The sequence below is a fragment of the Leiobunum rupestre genome, chromosome 8, assembly GCF_980474605.1.
Source record: "Leiobunum rupestre chromosome 8, qqLeiRupe1.1.hap1, whole genome shotgun sequence".
Taxonomy (NCBI): domain Eukaryota; kingdom Metazoa; phylum Arthropoda; class Arachnida; order Opiliones; family Sclerosomatidae; genus Leiobunum; species Leiobunum rupestre.
The window spans coordinates 1,955,219-1,969,216 of NC_143391.1; the positions used below are offsets into that span (position 1 = coordinate 1,955,219).

Sequence of the window (13,998 nt, forward strand, 5' to 3'; positions counted from 1 at the left end):
CAGAACACGTTGGCCTACCACCAGGATATTTGCGTGGCGGGAAGTAAACCTAAGGGAAAACAGGCAGAAAAAATCCTAGGCCTTTAACTCTTCAGCAACTGCAATACCATAAGTACATAATTACCTACTTTATAAATTTATACATATTGAATTGGATCTAAGTAGAAGTATAAAACCAAGTGTGAAAAACAAAATTCTTTAAATTATTCCACTAGTTTTACACTAAGTTTTCGTCACCAAATGAAATGTTCAATGTTTGAAGAGATAACTTAAATTTCCATATTGCAGACATTTCAATATTGCTATGGCCTTAAACTTAAAAAAATTATTAGGAAGTCATATAAAGCTATCACAGATTTCGAAAACCTGGCAAGGTTAAAACCTTGTTTCTTTCAAAAATATTTGACTAGAGACCTATTAGAGACCTACATATCAAACTAGAACATTGCATATTATGATATTGTTATCTAAAATAGGAAAGTTTAAATTCTACTAATCCAGTTTAGTTAACTTTAAATGAAATTTTCGAAATCAAAATTGCTAATTTTGTTTAACAAATTATGGACTTTCGAAAAAGTTAGTTATTAAATATTTAGTACTTTTAAAGTTATTTAGTGCAGAACAGAAAATATTTGGAATAGAAATCAAAATAGCTTACATTACTTATGAAAGAAGATGGAAATAATTATTAGCACTCAAATTTTTAAATTTCAAGCATGTAACATAGATGCAAAAGATCTAAAAATAATCATTTGTCACTATGAAACCAATGTTTCATGCCTTTCACTGCATTGCATATGCCAGAACCTTTACCGTCTCCTATCTCGTAAAAGGAATCCTGGATTAATTCCCAAATACTTCGACACTTTGATGGATAGTTCAGATCCAAAATGTAAAATAGTTTAAACCAAGCATCAACTGCCCTGAGAAGAGATTTCCTCGGAAAGTAATCTTTTTCCACAATCACATAACAGATTGTAGGCTCAAATATGTCACCACAAGTTACAATGTGTGGCTCTGGTACACCACAATTTTCAATGTAATCAGATAATCCTTCTTTATCCTTAAAAATGGTATTAAAATAAGTATCCAAAATCTATAAAAAACTATTACCGAAATATCAGAAGTACTTACAGTAATGTTTGCGATGAAGCACTTCTTTGCATCATTAATTGATGGTCTGACATTTTTTTTGCTAATTCGATATGAAATTGTTGGCACAAGATAAGGCAAAATAAGAAAGCAGGAATTTTCAAATGATACCAAAAAAATTAAACGTTAAGAAAAAAAATTAAAAGGAGGTTAAAGTTAAAATTATACCATTATCTGGATTATCACTACTCTCCAGTTGATACGCTTTTAGCATCTCTTTCTTCAAATTGATAATAGCATTTTTACTTCAACTTTTAACAAAATTGGTGCGCCAGTTTGTTTTAAGATTGTCACAATTGTTTGGATACAATAAAGAGAAATCTTGTTCTATCTATAAAAAAATCAACAATGGGTTTTGAATAACAAAATTTCAGAATTATACCATCCCAGGAACATCCTTCAGTCGTGGATATTCCTCAAAAAGGCGAGATACAGAAAAATCGCTGTGTGTATTGATCCAAGGTCGTCGACTATGAGCAGTTAGTTCCATGTATTCTTTGACTTGTGGAAATTGTGTGGGATTATCCTTTAACCACTCAGTCATATCTTCAGCTGATTGCTCATTTGCACTAGAACTGGCTTCAGCCACTGTTATTAACCAAATTACAATTTTTAATATTTTTTTGAAGTGCCTATACTAAAAATATATAACAAATTGCAATCCATTTACAGTGGCCACTGGGTAGAAATATATTGGTTGCCAGGAGGCCAAAAGTGAAATCCACCCTTGAAGCTGCGCAAGCAAAATGATTAACTTATCTTTGGCCTTTAATATGCAATGATAAAATATTTCATTACACAAAATTAATGTAATCCCCACACAACTTTACATTGCCAAGGTAGAAGACGCATGCAGTAAAGTGCATAACAGCCTTGCCAATGTGAAGTTGAGTTAAACAGCTGGTTTATGAATTTGGCAGTAAATCTTCCATTGAGCCATATTGTATATTTTTCAATTAGTCACTCTTTTAATATGTAGCGTTTGATGGGGAAAGTGATCAAATGGTAACCCCTTTTTGCTCTGCTGGCAACCAATATTTTTTAGTTCACTACTGACTATACCAGAAATATCTGAAGCAAAAGCCAAAGAGCTTTGGTATAGTTGCTATGCAGGCTTTTTGGTCAATTTTTCACAATGTGCTTTCAGTCGCTTTCTCACATTCCGTAATCTCTCTTCGATGAAACCAGTGGCTGGCCGATTATTTCCATATGTATACCAAACTAACTGAAGAAATATTTATATAATTTGGATTGATTCAAGAAGAAATGCAATTAGTCCAAGAGCCGATGACAAAATAAGGGACCAATAAGGTACACGATGAGTCCATTTTTTTTTAAATTACCATTATGAAAGATAACCAATAAATGTTTGTCTTATGGGCTATTTAATATGGCAACCGAAGACATTAATAAAAACAAGAAAATTCTACAGGAATCAACAAGGTAAATCAATATGGGTGAAGTGAACTACAGCGGCCTCATTGAATTTAATATTAATTTTGGTTGCACCTGATAGACCTTGTCACGTAGTTGCCGATGGTATTTTTAATTTTATCCGCAAATGATTATTTAATTTTTTTATTTAATTTTTTTAATTTTAAAAATTTATAATTTTCATTGAATTTTATATAAATTTTGGTTGCGCCTGATAGACCTTGTCATGTAGATGCCGAGGGTATTTTTTATTTTGGCCGCAAATGATTATTTAATTTGTTAATGTAATTTTAAAAAATTCTCATTTTTGGGCATTTTCACGTGTTTCGTTGTACTTATTTCCGTCGTGTGTTCGCCAACACCACACATTCGGTGTCGTAATAATTTCCACGTGATATTCCCGTACTTTATAAAATCAATTACAGTTTTTGATCATTTTCTAGGTGTTTTGTGTTTTTGGGCCCCAAAGTGATATTCCCGTACTTTATAAAATAAATTACAGGTTTTGTTCATTTTCTAGGTGTTTTGTATTTTTGGGCCACAAACGCTTTTTTCTGGTTGAAATTAAATGTATAAACTTTATGCGTTAGGCTTGGTACTTGTAGCATTTTTGCGTTTTCCAGGGTCGACAAAACTGGGAGAGCGGTTTGTTTTGCTCGCTATTAGACTGATTGGGAATTCTTAATTATAGGTCGCAATCTATTTCTATAACTAAAATAAACTGGATTCGTCAATTTAACAAAAAAAAACATTTTATTTATTTACTACTATTTTGAAACCAGGGGTTTTTACGTTGGTTTCGTTTACAAACAATTTTTTACACACTCAATGCAATACAATAAAAAATAATGAAAATCGATTACAATAATTTTAAATTGATTATACATTTGAAATATTTTTGCGCGCGTATTTAGTTAAAATAGTAGAAAAAAACTAAAATTATGTTTAAAATAGATACTTTTAATGTTAGTAAGAGATTAAAAATGCGGATAAATACAGAATTGAATTAGGGTTACGGAGAGAAAAAATATATATTTCTTTTTTGACGGTTGCTAGTACGTTTTTTTTTATTTTTTGCGCGTGCACACTTTTTTAAAACCACTGTCAGCGCGTGCTCATTATCTTCAGTCTTTTTTACGTGACGCAGACAAAACATTATGTATTTTCTAAGTCTATTTTTGCTTTTTGGGGAATATATTTTTACATTCCCCCGCGATGAACTTGTAGAAGTTCTTAATATTTCAGTTTTGTTCGATTGGGCATAACAAATTGATTGCTCTCTTGACGACTGCTCCACCCGCTACACGCAGATTGCAAGACCGTACGTGTCCATCTCGTCCTGGAAATGTCTCGCGAATTACGGCCAGCTTCCATAGATGTTTCGGTTGGTTAGCGTCTGATAGAATAACGACATCTCATGGTTTAATATCTGGATCATTTGAGTTTTTTATTCGGTGTGCTGTTCTTAGGTCCAAAAGGTACTCTTTTCGCCACCTTCTCCAGAATTGTGTTATGAGACTTTGACGATGTCTCCATCTCATTTTGATATCGCTTCGAGTCGGTTCGTGTGGAAGGTTTTGGAAATTTTGATCCGGCAAGCATGTTAGACGTCCGCCGATTAGGAAATGTCCTGGAGTTAGGGGACTTGGGTCTTGGACGTCGTCGTTGACGTACGACATTGGGCGGGAATTAATCACCGCCTCAGCCTCTTTGAGTATGGTCATTATCTCTTCAAAGGTTAGTAGCGCTTTTCCAAGAACCTTTTTGAGTATGGTTTTTGTAGAGCGAACCATACGTTCATAAAAACCCCCCCACCAGGGAGCTCGTTCCACGATAAATTCCCATTTTATGCCTTTTGTTCCGAAGAACTTCAGGACTTCATCTGATTGAAGATTTTTCCACAAAATCTCCAATTCCTTATTGCCTCTGATAAAGGTTTTTCCGTTATCGGATATAACGACTTTACAAATCCCTCTCGTCGCTATAAAACGTTTAAAGGCTAATAAAAAACGCTCTGTCGTTAAGTCTGTAACAAGTTCGAGGTGTAATGCTCTTGTTACAGCGCATGAAAATAACGCGATGTAGCATTTCCTATTTTCCTTTTCTTCGGGTGTGTTGCGCTTCTTTCGTTCTTTGGTGTCATTGACGTAGAGAATTGGGCCAGCGAAGTCGACTCCTGTCACCTGAAAGGGCGGGGCTTCTTTGACTCTTTCTTTAGGAAGTGGCGCTTCCATAATTGTTGACGGTCTTGCTTTGAATTTTTTACAAACCACGCATTTGTTTAAGACTGATTTTATTTGTTGTCTCCCTTTTATCACCCAGAGTTTATCTCTTAACTCAGTGAGCGTTTCAGCCGTTCCTTGGTGTAGTAAATTCAAATGAGCTTCAATTATCAGGAGTTCGGTAAATTTCGTATTTGGCGGTATTAAGATCGGATGCTTCTGGTCGTAGCTCGCTCCTGATTCTTGTAATCGCCCTCCAATTCGTATTATCCCCTTGCCATCGAGGAATACGTTAAATTGTTTTATGTTGGAATCCTTAGGGATATCTTTATTTTGCTTGAGGAATTGTAGTTCACGTGCGTATTTTTCTTTCTGCGTTTGAATTACCCAATAATTTTCAGCGTCGTTAAGTTCTTCTACGGTCAAACGGCCAGAGATGTTCTTATCGGGCTCTTTGATGTATTTTGTGAATCGCGCAAAAATCGCCGTTGTTCTAATATCTCGGTTTAAATCGCTGAAATTGTGTAATTCTAGAAGAGGTTTGATTGATTTCTTGATAGAGACGGTCGATACGTTGGCTTCGATCTTCTCGTCATCTTCGTTTACGTCGGATTCGTACTCTTCTCTGGAATTGATTGGCCATTCATTTATCGGTCGTTGAAGCCATTCCGGTCCGAACCACCATGATCTACCTTTGACAAGTTGATCAGCCGATAATCCTCTGCTGGGGTGATCAGCCGGATTACTTTCCCCTTTGCAGTGATTCCAATTTTCAGGGTTGGTAAGTAGTAGGATTTCTCTAACGCGGTTCGCAACAAATGGTTTTCTTTTCTTTTCCATTGTGATCCAATTTATGGTTATTAAAGAATCTGTCCAGTAGTAGACCTTCGAATCTTCAACTTCAAAAAGTTTTTTCATACGAGAAGTTAATCTGGATCCTATTAGAGCAGCCATAAGCTCCAGCCTTGGTAAAGTTAGATTTATCTTGCTAGTCGGCGCGACACGTGTTTTGGACGTTATCATACTTGTTCTTATTTCGCCCTTTTCCGTTCTCATTCTTAAATAGATTATCGCTGCATATGCGCTTTGGCTCGCGTCGCAAAAGCAATGTAACTGATATTCTATGACCCTTTCGTTGTTACATGTCGCCTCGTAAAATCTTGGAACTGTTATTTTCTGAATTTTTGGTATTTCAGAACACCATTTACTCCACTTTTCGCTCAGCTCTATGGGTAGAGGGTCGTCCCAATGCTTTTTGGCTTTCCACAACTCTTGAAGGAGAATCTTTGCTCGGACTGTGAACGGAGAAAGGAATCCCACAGGGTCAAAGATTCTTCCGATCGTTTGTAAAATCCCTCTTTTCGTTGTTTTGGAAGTTTCGATGAAGTTTATCAAGTCTTGTATCTCAAATCTGAAAATGTCTTCCTGATGGTTCCAAGAAATGCCTAATACCTTCAAGGTAGAAGGAGCGATAATGGATTTGCCTTCGGTCGCTTCGCCTCCATTCCAATTTTCGTTATCCCATCGTTGTCTTAATTCGGGGGAATTTGTCTGCCATTTACGTAAGGGCATACCTCCCTCTTTAAGAATAATTTTTGCTTCATTTGCATGTTGGTATGCTGATTCCTTGTCTTTTCCTCCCGAAAGAAAGTCGTCTACGTATAACGAGTCGTCCAATTTCTTGCAAGTTTCAGGATATGTTTCTCTATACTTTTTCGTGTGAAATCTTACCGTTGCGGCGAGTAAAAAAGAACTACACGTCAGTCCAAATAATACTCTAGCCATTTGGTAACATTTGATCGTGAGGTCACCTTTAAGATTTTTTTCGTCATTTTCGTCTACCCAGAGAAAGCGTGCGTAATTTCGGTCTTCTTCAGCTAATGAAAGTTGCAACAATGCTTGTTGTATGTCGGATGTAAAAGCAACCTTGAAATTTCTAAATTTGATCAGTATGTCCAGTAAGTCTGGATTCAAGTTGGGACCAGACTGAAGACAGTCGTTTAAGGAATTTGCTCCTTTAGTGCGCGATGAACCATCAAATACGATTCGTACTTTTGTCGTAGATCTATTTTCTCGAATCACAGGCTGATGTGGCAAGTAAAATTGTCCGTCTTTGTTCTCTTCGATAGAAGGGACCTCCTTGATTATACCGTCTCGATCATAGTCTTGGAAGATTTCTTTGTACGTTGCGAAGAGATGTGGCTCTCGTTTGAATCTTTTGAACATGGAGCGTAATCTTCCATTGGCGTTATTGTAGTTACTTGGAAGGTTTCGTATTTCGTTCTTCCATGGTAGCTTAACTTCGTAACGGTTGTTATTGAATTTGATTTCGCTTTCGAAAAAGTTGACAATCGACTCTTCAGAATTTGATAGCGATAATCCGTCTGCGTCTTTTATGCCCAGATTTTCCAATTCCCAAAAACTTCTTAACTGTTTTGAGATATCATTCATATCGTCTCTAGGCGTTTCGTTTGTTTCTTGGATGGCCACGTGTTTCACCGTTGTGAATTTCATTTCCAAATGCATTCATGAAATTGCCGATCCTGATGTGAATCCGGAAAGTACCCATCCTAGTAATGTTTCCATGAGCATCAGATCCTCGTTTATTCTCTTGGTTTTTCCAGTTGCGATCCGCCAATAAAATTCCACGCCGATGAGGATTACCACTTCGTTGTTGTCGTTGGTGGTCTCCTTCGTAATCTCGTCAGCGAGATGCAGCCCGTTGAGATTTAAATTGTCTTTAAAGTTGCGCCCAGGACTTCTCAAATTTGCGGAGCTTACGGTTTCGGTTTCCAAGGCTTCGATCGCGATTTGATTGCCGTTAATGGGATTTTTCAGGGAGAGTTTCACTCTGTCGAACGTTATTACTTCTGGTGAGTTTTTCCCAAATACGTATACTTGGTGAGTCTCCTCTCCAATCTTTTCTAGATCTACGGATCTAGCTACGTCTTGACGTATAAAGGTGACTTCGCTTCCACTGTCAAGGAAACAACGAACTGGTGTTTCTAGACCGTCTTTTCCTAGTAGAGTTGCTCGGGCTGTTTGTAGCAGTACTTCTTTATGTTCGTTGTCTCCTGAAGTCGATACAGGAGTAACGTTCTTAACGGAAGTTTCCTTGGATTTTGCAAACTTAGCGTAGTCTTCGTGCATGACTTCGTGATGCCATCTGCCGCATTTCGCGCATTTCACGTCGTTTGGACAATTTCTCGATCGGTGCGTACCAACTAGACATTTAAAACATTTGTTTTTCTTACGTAAAATGTCTTTTCTCGCTTCTAATTCCTTTACTTCGGGACAGTCGATATGTTTATGGTTTTTATCACAGAATACGCAAGAATCTGATAGTGCTACTGTTAAGGTTGATGATGAACTATTGTATCGTTTCGACGGTTGTCTGTTACTCGAGTTGCTAGCGTGGTTCGGATGACTCTTCGAGTCTCGTGAATCCCGTTTATCTTTTTCTTTCCGTTTTGAATATATAAGGGCTCGTTCGCGGCTCTCTATATCCTTTCTGAGGAATCGCGAGAGTTTTAATACCTCCCAATCTTCTTCGTCGTCTTTCAAACGGCTGAATGCTAAGGTTTAATCATCCGGCAGCATGCGCAAGATAATTGGAATTAAAATGGCATCGTATCTGTCCGGTCCCCATCCTAAGTTATCGAGGCATCTGGTTTCTACTTCGCATTTATCGTAGAATTTTCGCAAAGCTACGACGTCGCTAGACGATTCCACGGGTGTCAAGGCCAAAACTAAAAGATTATTCATGTGGGCGTCGATAATGTCGTCCTTTCTTCCGAAACGTTTCTTGAGCAAACTCACGGCCGATTCGTAGTTTTCCGCGGTATTGCTAAGTCCTGCGACCACAGGCGCGGCGTTTCCTCCCAATAAAGATTTCAGATAGGCAAACTTGATTGGTGCGTCTAAGTTCGTATTTTCTATGGATGTTTCGAATTGTCCCCAAAAATCTTCCCATTTCGATTTATCACCGTTAAAATGTCCGATAGTGATTTTTGGTAAATGCATAGCCGCGGCGTTATTTCCGCTTACGTTTTCTCCGGTTGGAAAATTAAGATTTCGGTTCGGTGGTAATCTATCCAGTGGCCTTAATCTAACATTAGCTCTTTCTTTACATTCGAAAATCTTATCGAACGTTATTTCGTTATCTTCTATTTCCGCATTCATTTCGTCTTGGTTCGTTATGAATAAGTGTACGTTACGGTTATACTCTTTCAACGTCTCTGTTATCTAGTCAAGTTTTCGTAACTCGAGAGTGAGCGTCGGTATGTTTATACCTAACGGATCATTCAACATTCCGTCTATTATGTTTACGGCCCTTGTTATCACTCCTTTATAACTTGACTGCTTTCGTATTACGGAGTCTTTCGTTTCCGCTGGTAAGGCTGCTTCGCCCCCTTCTTCGTTTGGCATTTTCGTTTCGTTACGTAATTCCACTAACCTTTAAACTTGATGTTCGTAATTGAGACCGTCGATGGATCTGTTGAATTTCGTTACGTTATCAATCTAAGGTCCCGGGTTTCGGCACCATGAAATATTTTTGCGCGCGTATTTAGTTAAAATAGTAGAAAAAACTAAAATTATGTTTAAAATAGATACTTTTAATGTTAGTAAGAGATTAAAATTGCGGATAAATACAGAATTGAATTAGGGTTACGGAGAGAAAAAAATATATTTCTTTTTGACGGTTGCTAGTACGTTTTTTTTATTTTTTGCGCGTGCACACTTTTTTAAAACCACTGTCAGCGCGTGCTCATTAAAGTCTATTTTTGCTTTTTGGGGAATATATTTTTACAAAGATCTATTGGGTCCGAGTTTAACGTCTTGTTGTTTGCTCTAAGACTTATCGGTACGAGCTATAAGTAAGTTTTTAAATTTCTACAAATTTGTTTAGGGTTTATCTTTTTTATCCCTTTTCATAATGGACTAATCAACATATTCGCTAATTTTATCATCCTTTGCAATGCAGTCCATTGGTGGTTCCTTTTAAGGTAGTTTTTTGTACGTATTTAACCCTAACAAAATCTAGAACGGTAGGAATTTCTTTCTTACTACAGCAATTTATGACTGATGGACGTCCGCAATAGTCCAGATTGCAATGAAGTGATTAACATATAAATGTTTTCAAGTTAATTTTCATAACTAAAAACTGGATTGGAGTGCCATATCATACTACGAACAGAATCGAACGGGTCTCGGCACTCGGCTCGGCACAGGACCCGGTGGGGTGCGCGTTTCGGGGGGAACCTTTCCCAGTCCAACTCGGCGTGATCGATTTTTGCTGGGTGCCATTCCGAGAAAGGGACCCGGCAAAAATCGATCGCACCGAGTTGGACTCGGAAAGGTTCCCCCCGACCCGCGCACTTCCACTTGTAGGGAATTTCTCCCTTTGTAGGGAATTTTCAACTTTAAAAATTAGAAAAGGGATTTTTATTTGCAAAAAAGGGAAAAAAGGGAATTTCCAATTTTTTTGGAAAACAATGTAAGTTACCACTGTTATGAGTAGAATATAGTTCATTGAAAATAAATATAGTCTGGTCTTTTCTCCAACTTGAATGCTTTTTGACTAGTAAGGGAAACAGCTGCACAGTTCCAATAGTTACTAAACACGTGGTGATTAATTACCCTAAACCTGAATATCATGTCCGTCACATTGACTATAGAATAAATTTCAGGAATACTTTTTCGACTCTTGTTGCTTAATATCTTTAACATTTATAGTTTTAAAAGTCATGGTTTTGTATAACGTTAAAAATAACTCAAAGAGACACGATATTTCATGACTAAAATTTGTTTTCCTTTTATTAAAATAAATGTAAAATTGTTTCGGCGAACTTTCGGGCCGTAGCCCCTTTTTAAGCCACGTGGTCTATATTAATAAAATAAATTTATTTTATAATATTCCTTGACTTAAATATTAGGTGAAAATATTATATTTAACTCATATTATGTTAGAAATCAATAGGGAAATTTTGAGGGAATTTCTATCATTAAAAAGGGAAAAAAAGTGAATTTTTTTGGTCACCTAATAAAGAACAAGACGTACGACGGTCAGAATACACGGAATCCTTCTAATGTGTTAAGTTTGTTTGAGCTATTCACAGCAACCTGCAATGCCGGTATCACAACCAAAATATATCCACGGTCACACATATATACCTATTTACTATTATTTGTAACTTCTAGTCATACTTTGAAAGCATCGAAGATTCCTTCGATCAGTATCACTCTTTATTTTTTACTTCTGATCACACTTATTTGTTACTACTAGTCAGCCGTTGAGTGTCACACTTATTTCTTCTGCTTATACGACAAAGACTAGTTCGATCAATTTCATACTTATTTGTAACTTCTGATCACAATTATTTGTTACTTCTGATCACACTCATTTTTTACTACTAGTCAGCCGTTGAGTGTCACACTTATTTCTTTTGGTTATACGACAAAGACTAGTTCGATCAGTTTCACACTTATTTTTAACTTCTGATCACACTTATTTGTAACTTCTGATCACACTTATTTGTTACTTCTGATCACACTTATTTGTTACTTCTAATCACACTTAGTTGTTGCTTCTGATCACACTTATTTGTTGCTTCTGATCAAAATTATTTTTTACGTTGAGTGTCACACTTATTACTTGTGGTCCTACGCCGAAGACTAGGCCGATCAGTGTCATACTTAATTGTTACTTCTGGTCATACGTTGAAAGCGCGGCCCACTCTGAACGGCTTTGATAAACGCCAGAAGAAAACGGGCGCGTAGACCTCTATAAACACGCGGATTTACAATGTTGGAAGTTGCGGGGGTCCGTATACGGTGCCCAAAAAACCTTACTTAGAATTAAATTTAAGGAACGTATTTGCAATTCTAGGTTAAATGTAAACCACAGCTTTCAAAAATATAACTTTCATGAAAATCGGACTTAAATTAAGGAACTATATGAAGATTTTTAGGTGAAAAAATAAAACCACGAAAATTGGGGTCCCGTAAATTACCATGAAAACTATACTTTAATTTAATATTTACTGATATAACCGAAGTTGTAGTTCCACTGATTCCTACCCCATCCAATAATATTTTTTTTTTAACGTTACTGGACTTCGAGATATGTATATATATATATATATATATATATATATATATATATATATATATATATATATATATATATATATATAGGCCGTAATATTAGTTCCACATCAGTGTATTCGAGTGGGCAAACCAATACACCCTTAGTAGACACAGGTAGGCAAACTAATACAAAAGCTGTTGAGGCTACGTAATTTTTTGTAGTTGGATATATTAATTTCCATTCTAAGTTAAAGAGTGGATGCCGCCCACCATCGGGAGCCCAGGTGGGCAAACTATTATAAAATCTGTTGAGCCCATGGTATTTCCTATTGTTTGATATATAATTTACCATCCTATGTTAAGGAGTGGCCACCGCCCACCCTCAGGATACCCGGGTGGGCAAACCAATACAAAAGCTGCTGAGGTCATGTGATTTCCTATCGTTTGATATATAATTTACCATCCTATGTTAAAGAGTGGGTTCGAATTCCGGTGTCACCAATAATAAAATTTATAAAAAATATTTTTCGCAGCTCCATCTACCGTGTCGTCGCTTTTCTACGCCAAACAAACTACAACACTTAACGACATTCCATCCATAGCAATAGTCCCACTTCGATATATATCTATATCGATGTGGAACTAAAAAGGGAATTTCAAATTTCCCGGAGTGGAAGCACTGGTAGTTCCTTCGCATCCCGTTGAATGGCGTGCCAGAGAGACCGAGGAGGAAAATCAATACTATTCTCTACAATAATCGAATCCTTTCGCGGCAAAATAATTCGAATTTAAAAATCATTTTAGTTTTAGATACTTATATTTTAAATGTTAAACGGCCGATTAAAATTAATATACAAACAATAAAAACATTTTCAAATAACTTAATTATTATTTTATAATTCAAATAAAGTTTTATTAGTAAATAGATAAATAATACACAGTTTCGGTAAAAGATTGATTAACTTTATTTAGTCTTATGTGTGCGTTGTAAAAACGTTAAATATAATAGGCCAAAACGTTTAATTGATTAGTCTTGGCTTTTCAATTTATGCGACACCTGATATTACTGCAAATCATGGTGTTCAACTAGCAGAAAGAATGCGTACCGCGTTAAGTGTGAGAACAATAAGGCTATGTATAAACTACTAGACCTTATCCTTATCTGATTCCTAGCTGGGGCCTAATCTCAATATTTAAATTATTTTCATCGACATCACATAAATTAACATCTTCAGCAGGGAGACTTCTTTCGAGAGCCTTATATTTTTTTAAATTATAAATATTTAAACGTGTAAATTCCGATTAAATTTATTAATTTAAAAAATTAATCGAAAAAAAAAAAATACAGACTATAAAATCCTTTCGTTTCTATTCGAGGTAGTTTCTTTGCCACTAAATCCCGGTAGATTCTGATGATTCAAAATGATGTGTATAATAATTAAAATATTATCAGTTAATTTCAAAACTTAAGAAGTAAAAAATCTAAAGGCATTACATCATAGCAGTGGCCAAACACAATGTGGAACTTTTGCTAGTTTCTTTAAGCAAACTAGTGAAGATTCTTCATGTACTAGTTAAATTTATATCGTTTTGGATTAAAATAGATAATTACTGAGAGTAAAAAACATTTATCAAACATGTTCTGCCGAGTGTTTTCTTCACTACACGATTTAAAAAAACTCCAACGAGTTCCAGAACGTTTTTCTTGAAAACTTTTTCTCTTATTATAGGCTGGCGTCTTCCATGTGTGGGTGGGTGGCTGGGTGGGTGTGATCAGGTATGAGTCGGAACTCGAAAAAACGTAGCCAAGCTTGGGAAATTCCTCTTCGTCTGCGTTGTGTAGATCATCAAGAGCGCTATACAACGGCCAATTGACGTGGCAATACAGGTTGAAGTATATTTGTGTCACGACTGCTCGCATGCGTTTTTCGGCTTCCCGGCTAGAAATGAAATATAAAAATATGGCCGAACGAAGTCGAGAAAATACGATCATTCAGGCTAAACGGGTTTAATTTCTAGTCAAATTTAAAGATAATTCATAAATAATACAAAATCTAGTTGCAAATTGAGTTTGTGCAATAAATAAATTAGCGATTTGACC

General features: G+C 36.3%; 2 protein-coding genes across 2 annotated transcripts; both read right to left on the minus strand.

Annotated features, from left to right (window-relative positions):
* Positions 1–748: 748 nt before the first annotated feature.
* On the minus strand, positions 749–7,334 carry LOC149931649 (uncharacterized). Its single transcript, XM_090156559.1, has 3 exons — positions 4,439–7,334; positions 1,535–1,740; positions 749–1,063 (listed from the first exon to the last, which is right to left on the minus strand). Exons 1-3 carry the CDS (start codon positions 7,332–7,334, stop codon positions 749–751), a joined length of 3,417 nt encoding a protein of 1,138 aa, XP_090012685.1.
* A 1,056-nt stretch (positions 7,335–8,390) lies between these two features.
* Positions 8,391–8,990, minus strand: LOC149931650 (uncharacterized). Its single transcript, XM_090156561.1, has one exon. It carries the CDS (start codon positions 8,988–8,990, stop codon positions 8,391–8,393), a length of 600 nt encoding a protein of 199 aa, XP_090012687.1.
* Between the last annotated feature and the right edge of the window lie 5,008 nt (positions 8,991–13,998).